A 24851-nucleotide genomic window follows, 5' to 3' on the forward strand; every position below is an offset into this window, starting at 1 on the left:
AAAAAGCCCAAGGTTTTAGGTAGAAGATAAGTCCTTGATAAACTTGAATATTCAAGAATAAGGAATGGGGAAAAGAGGGGTTGATAAACTTGAATATTCAAGAACAAGGAATGGGGGTTACACGGCAAAAAAAGGTAATTGAAAAGAGGTGTTGACCACTGAAGACGAAGGCTACTTCTCAAAATGCCCCTTTTCTAGGATCGTTTGTCATGAAGGCTAATTTTTTTTTTTTTTTTTAATTTAGGTAGAAGATAAGTCATTGATTGAATTAATTGTTATTCAGTGCAATTTTCATTTTAACTTGAGCATCATAGGATATTTGATACGTATCATATCGGTGTTCCCACATGTAAATGAAGAAAGAGAGCCCATCATAAAGGAAATTTAAATTGTTCGAGGTAACTCAACAAAAAAATCACTACAAGTATTATCTTACATAAGAGTGACCTTTATTAGGTCTCATTAGATAGTCTTTTTGATCTTGAATGCCCTCTTAATGTGAAAAAGAGGAGTGCAACACAAAGGTCTTCCTACATTGATTATTATGAAGCACAAACACAGACAAATTGAACTACGTGTCATTTGTTACCGAACTCATAACAAGTCCTTGAATTGTAATCTAGAGAAAATTATTTGCCCAAATCGGCTTTGTAGAGCCTCTAAGATACCTTTATTTTTTAATCATCATTCAAACTACACAGTCACAAACATGCCCTCTACAAATGAATTCTGATGGCACAATTATGTATAAATTAAATATGCTACAGATATCACAAAATCTTTTAATGAAAAAAGAGGTAATAAAAATGCTATCGGCCGTGCATAAAGTTAACATCGAACCTTTTACCTCACAATTGAGGTCAAAAACACTAGTCCACGCTTGACCTGAGAAAAATGTGTCTACTTTAAGCATTTAATAAAATAATTTGTCCATTTATTAGCTAAGACAGCCGACATCAAGCATTTATTATAGATATTAAAAAAAAACAAACTTAACCCACGCAAAAATCCAGCCTGAAATCAAGGAATTAAGGTGACAAAATAGTTCTATAAAAAGTCATGTGAGCAACCATCAAAGATGCGTAATTTCAACCTGGAAATACATTCGATGCACTTCTTTCTTTGAATTATTTCTTGCAGGGATGAACAGGTGCTCAAGCAAACTCAGAAGAAACAATTGAGGTTGGATTAATCAGATTTTACCTCCACAATTAATCAACACTCTGTAGGTTTTACCAACTTAGCTAAAAGTAGGTATTTTTGCAATTTTACAAGACTGAGCTAGTGTCGTAATCTTATGTTATAGGAGCTCTTTTGTAATTGAACATATAAATTTAGTTGATTAATCTGAATAATAGTAATATTGAATGTAAATGTAAGAGAATTTTTGTTCTTCCAAAGCCTTAATTCTCTTTGAGTCCAACGTTGAAATGGGCAGACGGTTTCAAAATTTTGGTAGATCCTTCTTAGCAACATGACATGTCAATTTTTGTATTTTCACCTCCCTTTGATAAATTTGGGGGTCCAACTCATAACAAATTGGCAATGAGTGCAAAGAGTGTCTAATGTGGGACTAATCTCAATATGTCTTCGCAGGTGTGGATCGGATTGGACTGAAACATGTGGAGATATGAACTAGGTGACGTGAAAGAGAGAAAGACTTACCATAATACTATGATAAATTTGAGTCTAATTCATAATCAATTGACAAGGAGTGAGACAAAGCAATGAGCATCCGATATGGGATTATACTCAACACACTTTTTCATTAATATTTGTGATAACTCCTTGAAGACACTAAGTATAATCCAAAACTACGAAAATTTTGAAGCAGGCTCATTGCTTCAAAGTTTTTTCATACATTATAGTAAAATTTTCAATCTTACTAAGAGTCGTTTTGTTCAAATAGATTATCACATCAAAAATCCAATACCACATCTCTCTAAGTTTCATTGTAAAACTCAAACCGAAAGAAAATAATAATAATAATAATTTTTGTAGTAGATTAAAGATTTTGAAAATGGGCTGCTACAAGCTTCCACATAACTCACAAACAACGAAATTCAACTTTTAAATAATAAAAAAATCGTTCTCTACAAACCTTAATCATCGGATCATATTTTTTAATGCCAACACTTCAAACACCAATGACTCTTAGTAAGGTTAGCGGACTCTAAAAATATTATACAACACTTCAATTTTCCTTTTGACAGCTGTTAAATTTTTTTCCTAATTCCAGCGCTTTTTGTGCACGTCAGTTCTTTTCCTTTTGGTAGGCCCCATTTCCACCGAGACCACTCATCGGTTATCACGTCTTATAGATGGTATCTATGGTATCTTCGAAGTAAGTAAGATATTTTAGTTTTCTTAAGACACGTGTCTACTAGTTAGCATAACAGTTAAAACTCTTACCAACCTTTGACTGTAGTCTACCAAGTCTGACTTAGTCAGATTAATTTAAAGAGTCTAGATCGTGTGTAGATTGAAAACCTCCTCCTACAGTGGCTTACGTGTCATTTTTTGAAGTGTGGAGTGTGTGAGGAGGGTTTCGTGAAAATCGGCGACTATATATCAAAGTTTTGATGTTGGACGCAGTAACTTCAATATATACACACTGTTGATTGGTGTGATATTAAAATTTTCTATATGGTTAAAATTAGCAATAATAATTCTCAAATATAATAGTTGTAAGCCAGCTATAAAACTAATTATAATACATAGAGTCCAGCAAAAAGATAGTTTTAAAGGATTATTTGGTAAAAATAAATAAATGAAATAGGATATGATAAAGGGTTATTATATGACAGCTGGACGAATACTTGTCCACTTCTGTAGAAAGGAAGAGAATATCCTACCCTTTAACAGAGATTATTAGATATACATAAATAAAATTAAATAAAAGTCACGGAAGTATGGAACAGTTTAAAGATAAGAAAATGGGATGTCGGGTGGGGTTGAATTTAAGAATAAATATCTAACCTATATATATATCTATGCACCTAACTTCGAAAACCCTACCCACTAATACTACCTCTCCTCTTTTGATATTGTGTATTTATCTGAGTTTTTCAGTGTAAAAGGTTTTTTTGATTTTGGGAGATCGTATGGGTAGTTTAATGGAATACTTCTCTGGTCTTTGTAATTACTCCCATGGCAGTAGGAAGCTAATGAAAACGAACCAGATGACGGTAAGGTTCTTTTTTCTTTTTTTTCTTTTTAATGGTGGATTTTAAGGCGGTGAGAGTAGTAGGTAGAGAACTTAAGATGATGGAATATGTTTGTTTGTTTTTGATGATATATTATATGCTGTCTTCATTAATTAATGGTTAAATTGTTTTACAAATATCAGACGGTGGAGATAAGAGTGAAGATGGACTGTGACGGGTGTGTGAGGAAAGTCAAGAGGGCCGTTGAAGGGATGAAAGGTATAAATCTCTCTGTCTCTTTAAACATACATACTTAGGAGGTCTTTGGTTGTTATTGGGCTTTCTAACATGTTTGTTTGTTTGATTGATTTGCTGTAACCAGGAGTAACAGAAGTGGTAGTGGATGCGAAGCAGCATAAGCTGACAGTGATTGGATACGTAGATCCAAGCAAGGTGTTGAGGAGGGTGTCTTGGCGTACAGGGAAGAAAGCCGAGATATGGCCATATGTACCCTATGAAGGTGTGGAGCACCCATACGCAGCTGGTGTTTATGACAAGAAGGCTCCATCTGGATACGTGCGGAATACCATGAACGACCCCAGGACGATGGGTTTGGCACGTGCTAGTTCCACTGAAGTCAAGTACTCCAATGCTTTCAGCGATGATAACGCTAATGCCTGTACCATCATGTAATCAAATCAAAATCAAGAAAGAGATCATGTTCATGTGTTGTATAATAACAACACTGTTTAACTATTTATCTTCTTTTGTATTTTGTTTAAAGCAATCAATGTAATTAAGTCTTTATTTGATTGATGATTGATGCTACTAGTTTTTATTTTTAATTAATAATTCATCAGATATTGACCACCCATCTTAGTAAGTAAGACGCACCATCTAGTTTGAAAGTGAATCAACTTCAAGTCCAGTGTTTGGTTGCTGGTAAGAATTCACCTTCAAGTATTAGTGACAACTCCGAACTCCACTACTAAAATAAGGGTATGTTTGATTGCATGGAAATCTAGTTTCCACCGATTTCAAAATCCATGGAAAATAGTTTGGGTGGAAAAATGAGTAATGAGAATTTCGAAATCCATGAAAAATTGATGGTAGAAAGTAGGTAGGGTGGAAAAATGATTTATGAGTGCTTGATTGCATCAGGAAAATATCAACCAAAAAATAAATAAAAATTGAAAGATAAAAATAGGAAGAGGAAGAGGAAGAGGAAGAGAGAGAGATGGAGGTGGAGTGGAGTGGTGGCCAACTAGGGCAGAGTTGGAGTTGAAGAAGAGGAGGAAAAGAAAGGGACGGTGACAGAGACAAACCAAGGACGAAAGTGAAGGCAAGGAAGAGAAGAAGAAGAAGAGAGATGATCTTGACTGGTGTTGATGTCTGTGGCAATAGTGATGACGGTTGTGATAGTGGAAAGGGAGATAAGAAGAAGAAAAAACTATGGTTCTTTTTTTATGGTGGATTTGAGAGTGAATCTTATTTTCCCATGGGTTAAGGAGGAGAAAATAAAATTCTTGATTTGATAGATTTTTTTATGAAGGTGAAAATTCAATTGTCATGAAGATTTTCAATCTAAGTGTAAATTAATTAATGAAGGAATAACATACAAAAGACTTACAAGGCGGTTGGGGTGACCAACCCCAAAAACTCCTAACGATCTACTAAAGTCTCTCATCGAAAGATAAAATCTTCATAGAAGATACCCTTAAAATGAGGGTAAACTTACAACAACAAAAAACTCAAAATGTTTCGGATAATTTCACGAAAATTGGAGATTGTCCAAAAAATTTTCTCATTCCTTTCCAACGATATTCCCCAACAAATAACAAAAGGGAGAAACCTCCACAAAATGTTCAATCACCTTGAGAAACAGGACAAATCTTAATTTTGAAAGAGAGAAAAAGTAACATACAGAAAAACCCAAGCAATCCCAAATAGACCAAAGAAATGCCTCCATAAAACAGAGAACAACTCACAATGTAATAAAATATGATCAATGAACTTACCATTAACTAGATAAAGAACATAACAATTAAGCATCACAAAACCTCAAGAGATACGCATGATCGTGCCCTAAAGAGTATCTAGAGTTTACTAGGAAGGAATCACAAACGCAGCCAAGGTGAACTGCACATTATTTGTTACCTAACCCATAACAAGTCCAAGAATAGAGGTATAGATAAAATTATTTGCCCAAGTTGGCTGTATGGTTTGAATAACCTAATAAATCAAGTCAATATATATTTATTTATTAATCATCAATGTTCTCAAACATGCTCTCAAAAAATGAATTCTAATAGCACAACTATGCATAAATTAAATATGCTTTACCGTATCACAAAATCATTTAATCAAGAAAGAAGTAACAAAAATGCTTTTTCTCTTTTCTTCTATTATTTATATGCTGCTTCCTTTCGCCTCACAGTTTAAGGTGGAAAATACCACAGCACGCTTGAGCTAAGAAAAATGTATACTTTAGGCCTTCATCCTTGAAGACTCTCCAACGACTTTTTCCATTCTTGTGTACCACTCACCAATGCGAGTGTGCTCCACCATATCTCTACCGGATCTCAGGTATCTGATAGGTCTTAAAACACCAAAGACGGCAAGATCTGCTAAGTTAGGCTTCAATCCCCCTGTTAACAAGAGGACACATGAATTGTTAACAACATTCCAACCCCCACCCATCACAATAATAAATAACTGAAAGATTTTAGAAGTACAAACCAAGAAACTCCAAGCCATTTAGAGCATCCACCCATGTTTCTGCAGCTTCATACAGGGCTGCACGTTCATCAGTGATGTTATATTTTTTCTTCAGTTTCTTTGACACAAAATACATAGCCACTGCTCCAGCATATTTTACTGTTATTTTTTCTGTATAGCTGAAATTGCCTGCACATGGAAGAGAACAATACATGAGAATTTAGTTTGTTTGCTACATCTGGTGTTCAAGTTCATTTATTACTAAGAGAAAGGAGAGTTTAAATATGTCAAACCACTGAATATTAACAAATTTCTTAGAAAGATAAAATGTAGATTACAGCCTGAACTTAATTATGAAAATTTACATGATAATTAAGATTAGTTGTTAAATCCAATGTTGAAATGTACTTGTCATTAAGCTCAAGGTGGGTTTAACTGACTCAGAAAACCAATGAAGAAGTTAAAGGGATGGTCAATTGCTTTGGTCTTACAGACAGAAAAATGACTCTACACGGCATGTGAGCAAGGGAATCAGAATCGGATCCACCATATGACTGTCCCACTAAGGAAATCACCTATGCAAAAAATGGATGCAGGGACCATCCAAATGGGAGACTTTGCTGGACATTTTGGCAAATCTTTCTTGATCATCAAACAGAATGTGATATTGGTTTTGGTTGGTCAATTCAATTACAAAGTAGGAGAACCACCAGCTACCATCTTCTAATCCTAGGCAAATCTTGAATTTCAGGACATGTATATCTTTGCTGAAAATGGCTCGCCAAAATGATATATATTCTACTGTTCATAATCAGTCTTTGCCCAAGCATTGTCATCTATAAAATATAAAAAAAAGTATTGCTCTTTCCCATCAAATAACACAAACAAGGAAGTATTCAAACCATCTCATTCATCGTGACTTCAAGATACGACTTCTACTTAATGTACTTTTAAGTTAAATCTATAAAAACTAAGGAAAGCAATACATAAAAGTCAACCTTTTAAGTGAGCACATAATCACAGCTCCTGACTTCGTCTATAAATTCATATGACCATGTTATCTACACCTTCTCCTTTGATCTAAAACCAAAATGGAACCCGTTTGAATTTTGAACAAGAAATTGACTGAGGGAGAACTAGATTGGAACATTTTAGGACAAGACCCGGTAGCGGACTTATTAAGGGTCTTAACCAAAACAAAAATGCATTTGTCAGCTTCCAGTGAATACAAAGAAATGTTTGCCCTTCATTGTAGGTTTGCAGGATTTCAAACTGCTCAGTAAAATTGGTAAGTTGCCAATTGGTCTGGTAGTTGTGAGTGTGAGTAAAACACCATCACAAGGAGAAGCCCAAGAAAGAAGAGGGATGCGAATATATACATATATATAGGGGACGGATCAAGGGACATATGGAAAAAAAATGTAATAATAAAAAAAATTCAAAATATGGGTTAGAGGTTTTGGATTGATCTGATTTTTTGTGAGGATGATCTCAATAATGAGAAGATCATCCTAAAAAAAATCGGTCCAATCTGAAACTTCTAACCCCATCAAAAGTGATTTAGAATGTGGACCGTCGATTTTTTACCAATAATTTGTAAACCACTTTTGATGGACTTACAAGTTTCAGATTGAGCTGATTTTTTGTGAGGATGATCTTCTCATCATAGAGAACATCCTCACAAAAAATCAGCTCAATCCAAAACCTCTAACCCCTGTTTTGAACAACCATTGTTTTTACATATGTCCCTTGATCCGCCCCCATATATATATGTACTTCTTTATGGATAAATTGGAAAGAAAATTCATAAACTAAACAGTTTTTCTTTTTAAACTAAACATTCTTCTTCTATGCATATGAGTTTGCATTATTAAGTCTTTGTCTCTGAAAATGTTTAAAAACCCAACCTCATGGATGTGGAAAACTATAATGCACCTCACACTTTTGACATCCCATAAGTTTTCCATCAGATTGGCTCAATAAGATTTTCATTTAGAAGAATAAGATCACAAGTACCTAACTTATATTTAAAAAAAACACTTCAGCTCTGTAAAGTGGCTCCTCTCACAAGGTTCACTTTTATTTAATCTAAAAGACTTGCAAAGGTCTTTTCAAACCATCTCAATTGTTTTGTGAAGCTTATTAAACTAAAGAAACAATGAATAAGATCTTAATTATGAGACCAAGGCAATATTCCTGACTTCTTTACCCCATTATGTTTAGTTTTCCAAACCTCATTTTCTTAAAAATTCCCCACTTGCACCCCATCTCAATACCCATATTCATTTTGAAGCATCTTTCCTCCATAAACGATATAGTTCCCAACATCCATAACCAACACGCATAAAACCATCAATTGCACCTGATCTGAATTCGAAATAGATTTTCCAACATAGTTAATCTTAGTAAAGCTTAAATAGGGTTTTCCAAAAGGTTAATAGTCTCTTGAATCTCTCCCAGGTCAGAACCCCCCCTCCCACTTTGCAATAGATCAACCCACAATAAGGAAAAAATTCTTACAAGTCAAGACACAAAATGAGATGAAGCATTTAAGTCGAACTCTCACCAACAAGATATCACCTTTTTTTTTTGTGCATAACATTCTCCAAACAAGAAAACAACCAACACCTAGTCAGCAAATTTAAGCCTCAGTGCTAAATATGATTACTGGCAAGAAAATCATCTATTGTTGTGGTCCAAATAGGAAACATAAATGATCCTAAACAATCCCCAATAAGGAACCTTTCCTAACCAATGCCAACAAAATGACCAATGCTTATTCTCTCTAATATTAAGAATGATAATGATATAGTATAAGTTGTAGTAAACCCAATTGCAACTTACAGCTAAAGAACACCAGGGAAACCAATCAACATTAACCATTATAAAATTTCAAAATTGTGGAAAATATACCAATGAAAATAACATAAAAAAATGTGCAAGATTAGCGGTTTACTTACAAATTAAAAATAAAAGTAACTCCATTGGCACTCAACCAAACATCAATGATTTAAAAAAATAAATGAAAATGAAATAGCCCAAGTGTCATCATAGTACGCAATCTACTACACAGACGTTCAAAAATTAGGAATAACCTAAAGAGTTCGGAATAACGAACAGAGCACATAAAAGGAAATGACATGAATACACTAGATACGCTAAAATTTTAATAAAGGATCACACAAGAGCACCCATTGTTTCTAAAGGCTCCAAACCCGATGAAGGAGAAAAACTATGTTATAGGCCAAACAATATCCACAGGTGACAATCAATCTAATTGAACTGATCTCTACATTTGTGAATCAAATCACAAAAAAAGCTAATGCAAGTTTACCATACAACACATGAAGTTCATTAACCAATTGGGTAAATCAATGATCTAATGCACATAACAATTGCATGGCTAATAGATGTGTTCACTAAAAGCCAGCTAATACTCGCCACTCATCAGAAGTATGGTAAATTAATCATTTCCAATTCTACCAGAATAATTTTGGAAAATATATAATCTCTTCAATATAATAGATACCTACATAAATGAAAACCAAGATATACAAGTTGCGTAATTCTCAAACTAGGTTAGCAGAAAAGGGTAATCATAAATTCCATTTCTTCAGTACTAAGTTATGAAATAAAACTACGCTGAATGTCTTACCATTGCTTGTGATATAATCAAAGGACTCGAGAGCCTCAGAACTATTCCGATATATGTTTGGTGATAAGACATGCACCAAGTGATCATCAACCCACCTAAATTGCAATAAGCTGAACCATCAGCCAACCAAAGCAAGGTTTCAATAACGCATTTTAGATTTATAACAATTGTTATTGCCATTAGTAAGTATACAATCAGTACTCATTAAAATTAGAAGATACTATCCTTAAATTCAAAAAATCAAGTTGAAATATCAACTAATTTCCCAACTATTCATTAATTAGACCGCTCAGTAATAATTTTACCTACGCCACTTTTTTTCTTCGTCTGGAACAGAATTAACAGATTTCTCAGGATGGATCATTAGAGACAATTTATCAATTATATCTGCACAAAAATCACCAAATTGTCCATGTAATTATAAATAAATAAATTCAAGCCAAAAAAAAAAAAAAAAAAAAATTTAATGTAAGAATAAAACCCATTTGTGTTGGAGACAGACCTGATGAGTCAACCAGATGTTCATCATCTACAGTAAGTATAGGGACCTTCTTATAATCAGACCACTTGATCTCTTTCTTACTAATGGGGTTCACCTCCACAACTTCATATGGTATATCGTAGTAATCCAAGAATGCTGAGAAAACAAGAAGAGATGACAAAACCCTAGAATTCAAAAAAAAAAAAAAACCTAAATTAACAAAAAAGAGGGGAAATTATAAGAGAAAGGACGTACCTTTAACCTTGTTGCAGAAAGGGCAAGCTTCGTACTGGTAGAGGACAACGTGTTGAGGGAGTAGCTTAGGCGAAGGAGGCTCCTTGGCTTGTAGATCTGAGACGAGCCATGAAGAAGCGATGGAGAACGACACGGCTCCAAAGAGCCCGATTGACATAGCTCGAGTGTATCGGCTAGCTTGGGCAGACCAGCTCTGCCCACCGTATGACCTGCTGCTGTACAACGCGACTTGTAGAAGACGGTGGTGCTGTACGAATGCGCCGGAGGAAGTGGTGGCGGCGCAACCATTGTGAGCTGCTGCGACTAGGGTTCGGCCGAGTATGCAGGAGGCGAGTCTCTGAGCCCTTCTCATTGCGTCTCTCTCTCTCTCGCTTGGGTTCTCGAATTATACTTTCTTCTGTGAAAATCTAGATTCCACGTAGTATGGATGAAAAGATGATCTACCAGATCTAAAATTGCAAAATCAAAACTTTTGAATGATCCTAACCGTTCGATCTGCTTACATTCTTCTGGAAAGTCAGGGATTATGTTCTAGACTTTTTGCGGGAGATTTCGATTACTTTATTATATTTAAAATGCTGGACTGACTTCATTCGACAATGCGTACAACACTGCACTGACGTGGCACTGCATAGAGAACTGTTGATTTTTTTTAATGTTATCACGAGGAAAGAAATTGTGTTGAGCGCAGTGTGTCGAATGAAGTCTGTAAAATTGCATGACTCTTTATTATATTCGTTCCATAACGAGTACTTGTGTAAAGTGCACAAGCGGATATAAAAAAAGAACTGCTTTTGCCACACCATCATTTACCAATTCCACACCAATCTCTATGTAAATCAACGGGGAATGATACACAATTGGTGCGGCGTCAGTAAAAATTGATGTAGCAATAATAACTCTTATATAAAAATTAGGGAAAATTATTTGAAGGACCTGACATGCCTGAACCCCATTCATCACATTTCTCAAGATTTGAATGTCCTAACCGTTCAATCTCATCGTTTTTGTTCCAATCATGTTTCATAGACTACATTCATTTTGGTCCTTTCATGATGGGTAAGCTGGATTGGAACCAAGATCTCAAAGTTGTTTTGCAATGTATCAAACCAACTGAACTATGGGTTTAAATTCAATTTTTTCAAGTTTTTTTAAAGATATGTGTAAAAAATTAAAGATTTTTCAATCTTTTTTTCTTCATTTTTATATTAAAATTGATCAAGATGGTTCTTTTTTAGCTTGAAATCTCCTACACAAGTCGTTATCTCAAGTTTTTAGTTGATCTTTTTATATATTTTAGTAAAAAAAAAACTAAAAAAATAAAAACAAAAAACAAGTGGATTTTACTAGAGTCAAGTTCACCAATTTTTATTGTCAAGTTCGACATTTTTTAAAATTATTGAATTCAACAATAAAAATATTGAACTTGACAATAAAAAGTGACGAGCTCAACAATAAATAAAAAACAGTTTCGACAATAAAAATGCTACCTTGAAAATAAATAAAAAATAGTGAACTAACCAATAATGAGGGACCATTAAGAAAAAAACTTTTACCAAACAGTCTATTCAGAAATTGCCCAAAAACTTAGTGATTATTTAGAAAGAAATCCCCCCTTTAAGTAATTTTCCCTAAAAATTAGTATTTATGGGAAGGGATAGTTATCTTACTAATTAATGTAAGAGATTGTTATACATTTTAAAAAGAAAATGTTAATCTATAAAAATACCCGTCCTTGTAAAAGAACAGCACTCTCAACTTGATTGACATCCAAATGTGTTTCAAAAATATTTATAAAGGTATTATATTATCCAAAGGTCATGGAAAAATAGGTCCAAAAAATTAAAAGATTCTTAATCTAATGAAAATAAAAGAAAGACGCGCGTATTTTTATTCTTCTACATCTATGGATGGTTTGACATTCAAGACTTGATGGAGAGAGAAACAGTACTTTTCACTAGACTTGATGCAGATGGGATATTCTGATCATTTAAGAAGAAATGGTACTTTGGGGGCACACCATAAAGAGAAAATGTAACCTAGTTGAAAAGGTAAGATTGAGAGAGTTCTCTCAACTTAAGAGAAAAAATGCAAACAGTACTGCCAAGTAAAAGACTCTAAACAATACTAGTATATGTTAATTTAGTATACAAATACCTTTTTTTGGCCGTGTCAAAAGCAAGAAGAATATGCAAGTTTAGTCTTGGCAATTATGCAAAGTAACTCTCATTGTATGTTCTATATTTAGAAATTTGTGGCTCTTCCATACCTTCAATTTGTAACTGGTTAACTGCAGCCATAGCTTAGAAAAGGGGGTAAGAACTTCTGAAACAATTGACCATCAAAAGAACCCAACAAAAAAGATAATAAAAGAAAGAAAGAAAGGTGAGATTGACAAGATCCTCCATCAAAATGCTCGCATAACCACCAAATCGATAGTTCCAAACGAATGTTTCCGCTATACATGCTAACTAGATTGGATAGAATCAATCAAAAAAAAAAAGGGAGTACAACAAACGCAGCCACTACTCATCTGAAGACAAAGAAATACATGCAACTTACTTAGCCCAGAAAACAAAAAGAACCAAAAACAGAAGGGTGAAGAGGGGGGGGGTTAGAAAATATGATCTGAAGGGAAGGTGAGACTGTAGTTCTACTGGCCTACTTATTGAAAGGCAATATGTACCCTCAAGCCATTTCCACAGGATAGTTCTTCAACCTGCAGTTGGTGCACGAGCTCCCCCTGATGAAAAAACAATATCTAGTAATCAATGATCATGAAACTTCACTATTGCTCAAGTGGCATATAGGTACATCTACTTGCTATAAAAAAAAAAGGATCATCAACAAGAAGTAGCACAATTAACAAATACAAAACTGGTATTCACTATGAAGGAACACGGAAGCTCTCTCGATTTATTGGACTAAGATTTTTGAGGATTGTAGTGGTTTATTCTTTACATATTTTGTTTTAAGATGGGATCCTATTGTATGGGGGTAGGCGTATTTTTCTTTCATTCTATTTTCCGATCGCAGTAAGCCTCCTTAATCACATTGAATCGAACCTCCATCTATGCAATATATTTACATGAATGAATGGTCTAATATAATGGAAATGGTACAGAAATTACAACATTGACAGCCCAGGATCCATTCAACTATCTGGAAAGCAACCCTGAATTGTTAGGGGACCATTCTACTGTTTATAACAGCTTATTATTTTCGAAAATACCATAAAATATTAGCTGCTATAACAATATGTAGCAGCATTGTCTTGGTACTTCATTTTCTTCAAAACATGGTTTTCAAAATAAAATACCATTATTTCTTTTTTTTTTTTAAATAATGACTATTATTTCCTTTATATAAGTTCAAATTTTAAACATATCATCTCAAACATTTTTTAATGTTATACGTGATTCCCACCCCAACTGCTGACCATTATAACAGTCCACTAACCTTGTTTGAATGCATCCATCCTCAATATGTTTATGGAAAAGGGTATCTACCCTAGGTTGTATGCTGCACATGGTCTAAACTTTGGGCCAAATGTTAACAATCCACTCCAAACCATGAATCCACCCATCCTCAATATGTTTAGGCAAAGCTACATTACATGCTGCATATAGTGTAAACTCTGGGACAAATAAAAAATAGAGCCCATAGTTCAATACTATCCAACTCTCTAAGCTTTAATCCCTTAAACAAAAAACAACATTCAATGAAAGTGTGTAACCACCACTCTTAACTTAAAAAGACATAATACTAACCACAACAAGAAAGGGAAGAAGAAGAGCCAAAGATTATATGTTAATTGAATGTTATAATAAGGATTTGTAAAAACTATTATGTTTATACGACAAAATCAGAGAGAAGAGAGAGAGAGTACAACACATCACTGAATACTTCTTGTACTTTAGACACCATCCTCTCTACATTTTGGTGAATATTTGAGATACTCCCTGTATTTTCAAACTGTTGATATGCCCCCTTTGACCTTGTTCTTTCTTTTGTAGACTAACCAAAAATAAAGTAAATAATCGCATTTTCAGATTGTAACCAAAAACCAACCATGTTCAAGCTCTTCAACCTCTAAGGTAAATCAATTTAACCTCATCTTTAATCCATCATTTTGAGCTTCACCTTAATCCTTTATAATAAAAAACCCTAGAATTTTCTGTCAAAAAAAATTATTTATCATATTCAACTTCAAAAATCCTATCTTGGTATGTAGGTTTGAAGGTTAAAGTAGATTAATCCTAAGGTTGAAGACTAAATAAAAAAATTTACTTGAGGATGACTGATTTTGGGAAGAGAAATCAAAGGGTTTTGGTTCCAGGTCGAAGACATGGGCGTTGAGGTCATTTTACATTAGTCTATTAGAGAAGAGGTCAAGGGGGCATGAAGGCGTTATGGTGAATGTTTGAGATATCATATGTTTTAAAACTGATGACATTGTCCCCTCAACTTAGGTCTTCTCTCAGTGACTAATGAGAAATGGCATATATGTCCTCTTCTTCAACCTCTAACCAAAAAACCTTGAAATTTTCTCCCCAAAACCAATCATCTTCAAGATCTTCAACCTTATCAGTCAACTATAGTCCCTCCCAACATCGCCAAAGAAAATCCTGGCTCCACCCGTCTATCTTGACAATTCAATTACAGCATATAATAGCAAAATGGACTTAAGAGAGGAACAAGACAAGTGTCAAAATTGTAAGAATTATTCAAATCGCACAAGTATATAAGATCCTGATCAAGGATAATGTCAAACACAGAAGTTATGAAAGCAATGTGAGCAATAATCACAAGAATTGTCAAAATGACCCTCAAACACAAACATTTTCTTATAAGAGCTCTCAAAACAAACCATTTTCTAAATAATTTTTATTTTTCAACTAATGCTACAGGCATCCAAAAGATATCCAAGCTCATAAAGAAGCAAAGAAAGAGCACAAGATCTCACCTTTTCTTTTATTTGCAACGGAAATATTGACTGTGGGCACCATGTTTTCATGTCCAATACCTGGAAGCTCTTTGAATTCAGAATCAGAATTCCCCATACACTGAACATTCCCAATATCGCAAGCCCCCAATCCTTGTCCATTTAATGCACTAGCTTCCCCACCTTTTCCCTCCACCCCGGGATGCAAGCAGTATAGCTGATCATCACAACGTAAATCACATGGATTCATAACATAGGCCCCAGAGAAGTTCGGGTGGGCTGATTTTTGATAAGGAAAAGATCCAATCTCGCCTTCAATCCTTCCCCTGATGTCCACGAGCAAACACTTGAGCCTTGCTATCTCCGCCTCAAGCACAGCCTGACCCTGCAATTTCTTCATCAGTTGCTGATTGAGGGTCCTCAATCTGACTACTTCATCCTCTAAAGAGGCTGCCCGGGCTTTTTTCTTCTCACGGTACTTACGAACAGCTTCCCTATTACCCACTGGGCGTTTCTTTGATTTCTTTCCAATAGATTCAGATGTGTCATCGGTACCAACATTATCTTCTGATTGGGCAGATAGAATTTTGGTGTGGACATGTAAACATGTATGTGTGTGTGAGAAATCCGGTCCAGGTGGGTTGCAAGTGTGGGTGTGGGTACATGCATGAGTATCATTAAGGATTTCGTCGAAAAAGCTGTCCATAGAACAGCTGTTTGGAAGTTGATCACTCATGTTTGTGTTTGAGAAAAATCCTTGGTTCGAGTAATCAAGTTCTCCGTCGTCCATGATCAAATCTTAACAAAATACAATATTCAATTAGTGTGAATTTTAATCCACAACAATGACAACAAAACCTTTAAAAACATTGCGAAATTTAGGAGAATATGAGCAACGCAGATGGAAAATTATAGTTTTGATGACAATTATAAAAGAAAAAACTGATGATCGAACTTAATTTGAGAATTGGTTCCCACACAAGTGAAACAACATTAGAAAAACTACATGAACAGAAAGAAATCTAACATTTTCAAACCCAATTAAATATCTGCCACTCCAATTGAGAATCAAAATATAAATAAATAAAAATAAATTACATAATGTGTTCTTACCGCTATGTTCAAGGCTTAGGGAGAAACCATCCTCTGAACGAAGAAGTTGTATAGGACGACAGAGAGGACCTAATGCTCTGATCAAGACCAATGGAACTGAACATGAGAGAAGTCGAAGATTTGATCGAAACCCTAGGACATCGAAAGAGGGCTTAATCGAATTTTAAGGTTTGAAAAAAAGGAATGAAGAATCGAAAACTAGAAACCCTAGGAATTAGGAAATTTTAAATGGAGAGAATGATTTGCTAGCTTTCCGATTTCTAAGCTCTCAATGTCTCATCCCCCCTGCTTCGCTGTTTCTGTGAAACGATCAGTGTTGTCGTCAGGCACGGTTAAACCGTCATCCCAACGTTTTTACCTTTCGATCTTTATGACTAATCTCGAAGATTATTTAATAGTCTGAAGTTTGGGATGACAGTCTGCTGGGGTCAACAGTATCCAATCCAATTTAGGAAATACCCCTACACATTTTCTTGAATATTTGATATACCACCCTGTATTTTCAAACTGATAACATGCCCCTTGATTTCAGACTTCTTTAAATAAAATGACCTAAATGCCATCATCTTCAACCTCTGAGTCTACCAAAAAATGAAATCTTAAAGCTGGAAAATTAATGATGTTTTTGTTAGAGGTTGAAGATGGGGACATTCAGATAACTTTTTATAGTCTATCACATAAGACTAAATTCAAGAGAGGGATTCTCAAATATTTACCAAAACCTAGAGGGTATGTATAAATAACATTGTAGTAGGATACTAGGTTACGCAAACTAAATTTCTACATTCTCAATCCAAACCACTTCATTGGAGGACCCCTGAGTGCTAGGTAAAAGTCGACAAGAATGCATACAAGGATGTCCCACCTCAATTTATGATATTCTTTAACTATATTAATGATACATTTTCTAGAAATTTAGAACTTTAAATCAACTATATCAACATAGCAATTAGTCTTTTTATAATAAATAAACTCGGATCTATAGCCCATCGGCCACCTGGCTCAATGGTAAGGCGCTACAACATTGGTTTGCTCCCTTAGGTCGTGAGTTCGCAACACTGGTTTGCTCTCTTAGTTAGGCCTTGCCAAAGGGCCGTTTGATACAAGCCCTCAACCTTAGGGATTCCTTGGTTCAAAAAAATATAAAAAATTGGGATCTCACAAGGATGAGTGAAAAAATTAAGAAAGATAAAAATTAGGATTAATGTATTGATAAAATAAAATGGTAGTCCCAAACACTCTTAAAATGTCAATTAATATTAATAATTATATGTAATCTATATAATAAAACACAACGGTGGATCCACCATTACTACATTTATTAGAGGTAAAATGTCCCATCCAACTATGGTGACCCCTTTATTGGTTTCTTCCTCCAACTTTATTATTTTTCCCAAACACTTTTAAATTTCAATTGATATTAATAATTATATGCAATTTATATAATAAAACACAACGGTGGATCCCACCATTACTACATTTATAAGAGGTAAATGTCTCATCCAGCTATGGTGACCCCTTTATTGGTTTCTTCCTCTCCCTCAACTTTATTATTTTTCTTCCCCCCCCCCCATGCCTTTTCCTTTTTTTCAATAATACGTACGCCTATAATTTTTCTATCTTTCTCTTTTACCCCTTCAAACCCAAATATTTTTTTAAAATATCCATCCAATTTTATTGTTTTTCCTCTTTTACCCCATTAACCCCTAAAGAGGATGCCTACAACGTGACACAAGTGATCTTTAGTATAACTTATAAATTTCAATCAGAGATACTATGCAAGTTGAAGTTTCTAAAAGATCACGAGAAAGAAATATGAAAAAGAATGTAAATCAAGGCAGTGAGGTCGTATACGAACATGCTTGGGATTAGATGATAAATTTGCAAATTTATTTGTTGCACCAACTTTTGACTATCAGATACCAATCAAATCCTAACCGTTTTTATTTTTTCACCATCTCATTCTTGATACAACCTCTTGAGTAAAACCAACAATTGATATATAGAGTGTGATGTTGGAATGGAAAAAAGCAATTATAGAAACTAGAAAGATCAGTAAATTTTTATTTGTGGATTATTAGGATTTGGAGGGATATTTCCTTGCTTGGAGTAGAGAAAGATGATGGGCCAAAGAGTGAGGATCAAATTTAATCATGATTGGTGTTGATGGCAAATGTAATCCTCAAACACTTTTTGGTTGGAATCAACAACAGTGGTAATGAAATGCTTGAACACCCATGGCTTAGATCAACATGTTTTCTTGTTCAATGGTTCCAAATTCTCCTGGAACCTGTACAAGAGGATCACTTAGTTGTATCTATGTGTGCATTTATACAAGGAAGTCCAATATGTCCCCAGTCAAGTCAACCCTTTGTGTGTCTATATGTGTGAATCTTCCAAGGAAATATGGAAAGTTTTTCCTTGAAATTACAAAGCAGAAAGGATATCCATAGTTTGAAACATCTGAAATTGTCAGCATCTTCAACAAACAGATTTACACACAAAATGAAACACTTATGGAAAGATGATCTTCAATGGTACACATTAATATTTATCCTCCATTATTACATCCACTTTCAATTTTTTTTTTTTTTTTGGTGCTCGTGAGAGATAGGGCCAACCCCATGGTTGCAGCAAAGGCCATCACCCGATGATCTAAGCTGGAACCTATTATTACATCCTCTGCAACCGATACACCAATTGTAGCTAAATTACAAACACCCAAACATTGGGTGCAAAATCTTGTCACTCAACTGTACATACATGTCCTATCTGCCAAGTTGGCTGCAAAATTGTCTTAAAGTAAAAATAGGAAAAAATTTACAAAGTGGGTTGAGAAGGAAGCTAATCGAAGCTTGATGATCTGCTCCATCGTCCCTTCAGATAGTCCTCCAACGAGTGATGGTTGCTTTGTTCTACACTACTGAACGACGTAGTGTCATCATCCACGTCAAGCATAGCAACGCCTGGATGCGACTCGACACTAGATTCTGGGTACGTGTCATCACCATCCGGGTTATCAGACTCCTCTTGATCACTGACATGGTAATTAACCCACTCTTCTATATCCTTCTCCCCTTGAAGAAGCCTCAATATCTGTACTAGCGACACTACAAATTAGAACTCACTCATCGCCTTCAAGTTGTTAACCAATAGAGACAATCGGAGCAAATTACAAAGCATTTCTGCTTTTCTCAATGGCCAGTCTTAAAGGCCCCCAGCAATTTTAGCTTGGGTGCCCACATATTTTTGAAAAATCAATTTTTTTCATAAGTAGAGGTCAGTTTGGGCACCCACATGTTTTTTCAAAAATTTGACTAGTGTCGACAGGACCCTATCAACATGGTCTTAATAATGTCAACAGGATCCTGTTGACACTGCCTAAAAAAAAGCTTTATGATCTCATTTCGACAGGACCCTATTGACATAAGAGGTTTTTTATTTTAATTTTTTTTTTTTTATAGTGTCGACATGGCCTTAATGGTGTCAACTAGATCCTGTCGACACTGCCTAAAACATGAGTGCCCCTGCTAAACTCAAAAAGTCGGAAATAAAACGTGGGTGCCCCTGTGAAAATGTGTGCCCCAGCTAAATATATGGATGCCCTTAACACGAGTCTTTCTCAATAGGTGAACCCATAAAATATAATAAGAAACAGTAACTACCTGGTCCATTTGTGGTCGTAATCGAGCTGTTCTTGTGATGCAAAGGGTTATAACTACCACCATTCTCCGCATTTGAACCTCGTCAATTTTTCCAACCAAATTTGGATCTAATATACCCATTATGTTCCCACTCTCTAGTATTGGTTTTGCCTGATAATGAAGTAATTTGGTTATGCATTTAGGGAACCTTTAGAAAATGATGTTTATAAGCAGAAGAGGCCCTTACCCACAGTACCAAACTCTCTTGTCCCTTTGGGGTTTCAGTACTAATTGGCTTTCTTCCTGATAACAGTTCAAGAAGAACCACACCATAGGAGTAGACATCTATTTTGTTGCTGACCTTCCCAAACATGAAATATTCAGGAGCAAGATACCCAAAAGTTCCTACTACATCACTATGTATCTCATAAGATGAACTCGTTGGTGCCCACGTTGCAAGACCGAAATCAGATAGCTGTCATCGAGAAACATATAAAAAAATGGCCATATTACAATTTTGTTAAATTTTGACTTTTCGATGCCTCCAACTGTCTACTAGAAAAGAAATACCTGTGGTTCAAACTCATCAGAGAGAAGAATATTTGAAGACTTGACATCTCTATGAATAACAGGCCGAGAACATTCCTTGTGCAAATAGTTTATGGCCTCGGCGACTCCAACAGCCACATTAAATCTCACCTTCCACGGCAATACGGATTTCTCTTTCTTACCTATCTTTGCAGATCAAATTTAAGTGAAATGATAAAAGTGCATAGAAGAAACTAAATGGAATAAGCAAAACATGTGGGGTCAGAAGATTTACCATGAAGATTTTCCTCTAAACTTCCTTTGGACAAGAAATCATAAACTAAGATAAGATCATTGTCGTCGAGACATACCCCTATTAGAGGAATAATGTGCTTGTGATTCAAGGAAGAGATGATATCGACTTCCAAGATGAAATCTTTCCATGCTTCTTTGGACAATTTCAAAAGCTTAACTGCCACTATCTTGCCATCAGAAAGCCAACCCTTGTATACACTACTACACCCTCCATTCCCTATAAGATTCTCTGTTGAGAAATCAGGTATTTAGAGCAAGAACTTGATTAAATAAATAAAAAAGTGTACTTAAACCCCAGAAACAAGGAAATATATTTACCCGAAGAGAACTGAGAAGTTGCTTTCTTAAGCTCCTTATAGCTAAACCACCTACAACTTGAGGAGTTTGTTCTAAGGAGAAGCTCCAACTCCTTCGGTACCTCCCCCCATGACGACAAACAGCTCTTATTTGCAAAATCAACAATATCTCTTTCAAAAGGAACTTCTGTTTTATCGGAACCAAAATTGCTCGGGCTCCTATTTGGTAGGCTCATTACCCATTGAACCACTGATATTTTTCTAGCTTCTGATTCTTTAAAAGTTTCTGGAGTTGCCGAAGCCGCTCTTCTAAGAAGAGGCCAACCAGGTCTCGGTTCTGGCATATCTTTCCGAAAAAGAGAAATCAAGCTTGAAGAAACTGGTTTCCTGTATTCTTGATCAACACCAAAATTGCCAGATCTCGGTTCTTGCAGTTCTTTCCGAAAAAGAGAAATCAAGCTTGAAGAAAAGGGTTTCCTGTGTTCTCGATCAACATCGAAATTGTCATGTTTTGTGTCACTCCCACCCTTCTTTGATCCATCGTCACAGTTCTGAACTACATTGGGACTAAGAATATCAATCTTAGGTGCCTCTGAAGCATCAAAACTGGTCTTTTTTTCTTTGAGATCAAGAGATTGAATAGGATAAAGACTCGGCCTTGGGTCACCTTTACTCCCTACAGAATCAAAAGGGTTCAGTTATCGGAGATAATTGAATTAAAAATTCATCCAAAATAACAAAGATCAAACCTGATGAATGGTTTGTAAAACCCCTTTCAAAGACGATCTTTCCGTTGTGGATAGCTAGTACTGTTGTAGATGATGGTAACCTCTTAGCACAATACTTGGCCATCGAAATCCAACGACTGAAAGATATTAATGTTCAGAGAGAAAAGCTGTAAACCAAAATAGTATATATAAAAAAAATCAGAGTTTCTAACACCACTTACCCAAGAGAATTCTGCCTACTTATTCCCACGATGACGGCTACTGCATCATAGAGCTTTGCCTCTCTAACCAAAACCTTTCGAACAGAGCTTCCACGAGAGACCTGACCCGTGAGATCTAGCTGAAACCCAAAAACAGAATATCAGAATTGAGGATAACTAGAGTGTTATAATGGTGTGCGAAGCAAAAGGAAGAATTACAGACCTGTTTTACATTACATAAGCCTTTATAAACTTCCAAATGGTCCTCCAATGATGGGTTTTCCTCTGAACCTACGAGGATTAATTGATTAGAAAATTTAAGAAACTATAATGGTAACTTTGATCATAAAGTCGTGAAGAGTTAAGCACCTTTATCGGAATCTCGAGAAACATGGATTGCAACTACACGGTCTCCTGGTTCAGCAACTTTAACAAGAGCCCAATTGAGCAACAATCGATCATTTCTGTCGATACGGATTCCAACCAACACAGTTCTCTTCTTCTCCTCCTCATCCTTCTTCTCTGCAATTCCCTCTTCCACTGTCATTCTCACTTCTCTGACAAAAATTACAAAATGAAAATCTACCTAAAGTTTCCTCCTTGATTTCGTTAAAACCCGCCCATCTCTCAAACCTATAACTGCAACCAAAACCCACCATGAAAATCACTTCCATCCATGAATTTATGACTCAAAACTTAACAACAAGGCATCAAGCTTCCTTTCGTGAATTTAAACAAACCCCATTAACATGCTATAATTAAAAAGGACAAAAATTCAAACTTCACACAAATCCCAAGAATAATTTATTTCATGTTCCCCTTGAATTTAAAGAAACGAACCCCACAAACTTGTCAATCAAAGGAACCAAGATTCCATTAAATTTAAAACAATTCACGAAAAAAAAAAACACATGCCCAACAACAGAAATCTACCTAAAATATGTCCTCTCTCGTCATGCCAATGTAACATCTTTTAAAACGAAATTGCCGCCAAAGATCATAAAGCCTACCTACTGCAACATAAACTAAGACTGATAATGACTTTAAAACTAAAAAGGAAGAGTTTTGATGACGATTGATATTACGAAGATGGGTTTTACCTTAAAAAATTCAAAAGAAAAAAAAAAGAAGCAAAATTAAAAAAATTAGAAAAACTGGAAGATAAAGAGAGAGAATTCAGGGGCAGAAGAAACTGTCGGTTAGAGAGAGAATTCGCGCGAAATATGGACGAACATCACAATACAAATGTGAGAAAAAGTTGGAGAATTTTTCTTCTTTTCCTTTAAATTACTGGCTATTACTCGTGGAAAACCCACTATAACCGGTCACTTCTCCACCGACACAACGGCTAAGAATCCCTGACTGGCTATTGTGGGTGGAAGCCGTACCACCTTCAGCTAACGCTAATAATAATAGAGAGCTGCTATTGGAATTCCAACTTTTACTTATTATTACACTCCCATTAATAAAATAAGTGAATGGCTGAGATTACTGGAGACTAAGTAAAATTTATTGGGGTGCCAATAGAAATTCTCTTAGTGTTTTTTTCCATTTTTTTTTTTTTTTTTCTAAATTTTTTATCTCTTGGGTTTACCAAAAAAGTGTTTTAATCTTTATTCTGGTGTGATAAATAATTTAAGAAATATGGATGTAATAAGTAAAAGTTAGTTGCCAATAGTAACTCTCTAAAAGAAATTTTAAAATTTTTACGATGAGTTCAACAGCCCTTGGAAAATGACAAAAGCATCCTCAAGTAAAAAAAAAAAAGTGGTCCACTCCATTATAAAGAGAATGTCCCTGTTTCTCACGTGCGTTCCACCGACAACGTGATAATATAAGTGACACGTGTAACTTGCTTCAAATCGGATCATGGTTTTAAAACTCGTCCGAGACCGAGACGTATCGCCCGAGTTAACTCAATATCAGTGGTGAACGAGACCAACTCACAATGAGTTATGAGACGAACGCGTCTCGTGAGTTATGCGAGTCGTCTCGGACGATATTTTCGCAAAACTCGTCCGAGACAAACGAGATATCCGAGATATTACAGATTTTACATTAACTCGCGAGACAAACGAGTTGTATCGGACGAGATTTTGAAAATCTCGTCCGAGTTAACCGAGACAACCGAGTTTTGTGAAAAAAAAGTTAAAAATGAAAATTTCTATTTTATTTTTACAAGCAATAGCTATTGAGTAATATTATTACTTTCTTGTGATAAATACTTAAATGTATTTTTGATAATTTGTTTTATTTTTTTTTTAGAAGTTTTTTGATGAAAATTTCATTAGAAATTTATACTAATCTTTAGGAAACATGTGTTTTATTTAGTGGGTAGCATTCATGACTAACTTTTTGGCAAAACATTTTTCAAAACATGAGTTAGAAGTTTTGGAATGGGCTGATTTTTGGTGAGGATGATCTCTATGGTAAGGAGATGATCCTCACAAAAAATCAGCCCATTCCAAAACTTCTAACCCATGTTTACAAGTTGAAAAATCGTGGACCGTCCATTTTTTGTAAACTATTTTTTATGGGGTTAGAAGTTTTGGATTGGGCTGATTTTTGGTGATGATAATCTCCTCACCGTAGAGATCATCTCCACCAAAAATCAGCCCATTCCAAAACTTCTAACTCATGTGTTTGAAAAATGTTTTGCCAAAAGTTAGCCATTGAACGGGACCCTTATTTAATTACCTTGAATTTGATTGATAGGTATATTATAATTTTTTTTAATTTTATATTTTTTGAGGGGTTCATTTTTTTTAATAGGAATCAATTCTGAATTTTTCTGAATTTTTCAGATTTTTTAAATGGTTAAAAATCA

At 35.1% G+C, this 24851-nt stretch overlaps 4 protein-coding genes and 1 pseudogene across 7 annotated transcripts in view; 1 reads left to right on the top strand and 4 right to left on the bottom strand.

Annotated features, from left to right (window-relative positions):
* Positions 1–16447, bottom strand: part of LOC147408706 (basic leucine zipper 23 pseudogene) — a 37680-nt pseudogene extending 21233 nt beyond the window's left edge. Inside the window, exon 1 of the transcript XR_015171323.1 lies at positions 16314–16447. The product of XR_015171323.1 is annotated as a basic leucine zipper 23 pseudogene, transcript variant X3 (transcript). The remainder of the gene's footprint in view (positions 1–16313) is intronic.
* On the top strand, positions 2996–3962 carry LOC147408708 (heavy metal-associated isoprenylated plant protein 26-like). The gene is made up of 3 exons (XM_086421019.1): positions 2996–3188; positions 3350–3425; positions 3529–3962. Exons 1-3 carry the CDS (start codon positions 3105–3107, stop codon positions 3837–3839), a joined length of 471 nt encoding a protein of 156 aa, XP_086277145.1. The 5' UTR covers positions 2996–3104; the 3' UTR covers positions 3840–3962.
* LOC147408709 (uncharacterized) lies at positions 5375–11277 on the bottom strand. The gene is made up of 6 exons (XM_086420971.1): positions 10256–11277; positions 10022–10156; positions 9825–9906; positions 9520–9614; positions 5886–6053; positions 5375–5794 (listed from the first exon to the last, which is right to left on the bottom strand). Exons 1-6 carry the CDS (start codon positions 10605–10607, stop codon positions 5634–5636), a joined length of 993 nt encoding a protein of 330 aa, XP_086277097.1. The 5' UTR covers positions 10608–11277; the 3' UTR covers positions 5375–5633.
* Positions 12620–16448, bottom strand: LOC147408710 (basic leucine zipper 23-like). The gene is made up of 3 exons (XM_086420981.1): positions 16314–16448; positions 15222–15998; positions 12620–12998 (listed from the first exon to the last, which is right to left on the bottom strand). Exons 2-3 carry the CDS (start codon positions 15988–15990, stop codon positions 12970–12972), a joined length of 798 nt encoding a protein of 265 aa, XP_086277107.1. The 5' UTR covers positions 15991–15998; positions 16314–16448; the 3' UTR covers positions 12620–12969.
* Positions 16449–18856: 2408 nt separating this feature from the next.
* On the bottom strand, positions 18857–23154 carry LOC147408711 (protein kinase STUNTED-like). 3 transcript variants are annotated; one of them, XM_086421045.1, is made up of 11 exons: positions 22958–23154; positions 22394–22663; positions 22248–22315; positions 22046–22164; positions 21846–21961; positions 21119–21772; positions 20781–21029; positions 20528–20688; positions 20205–20432; positions 19979–20128; positions 18860–19409 (listed from the first exon to the last, which is right to left on the bottom strand). In XM_086421045.1, exons 2-11 carry the CDS (start codon positions 22569–22571, stop codon positions 19158–19160), a joined length of 2175 nt encoding a protein of 724 aa, XP_086277171.1. In that variant the 5' UTR covers positions 22572–22663; positions 22958–23154; the 3' UTR covers positions 18860–19157. The 3 variants fall into 3 exon arrangements, with proteins under 3 accessions (XP_086277176.1, XP_086277171.1, XP_086277161.1); XM_086421050.1 differs by lacking the exon at positions 22958–23154 and having other exon boundaries at positions 18857–19409; positions 20781–21017; positions 22394–22942; XM_086421035.1 differs by lacking the exon at positions 22958–23154 and having other exon boundaries at positions 22394–22941.
* Between the last annotated feature and the right edge of the window lie 1697 nt (positions 23155–24851).

This window comes from Akebia trifoliata, chromosome 2 (assembly GCF_017979445.1).
Source record: "Akebia trifoliata isolate Shusen 1 chromosome 2, ASM1797944v1, whole genome shotgun sequence".
In the NCBI taxonomy this organism is placed as follows: Eukaryota; Viridiplantae; Streptophyta; class Magnoliopsida; order Ranunculales; family Lardizabalaceae; genus Akebia; species Akebia trifoliata.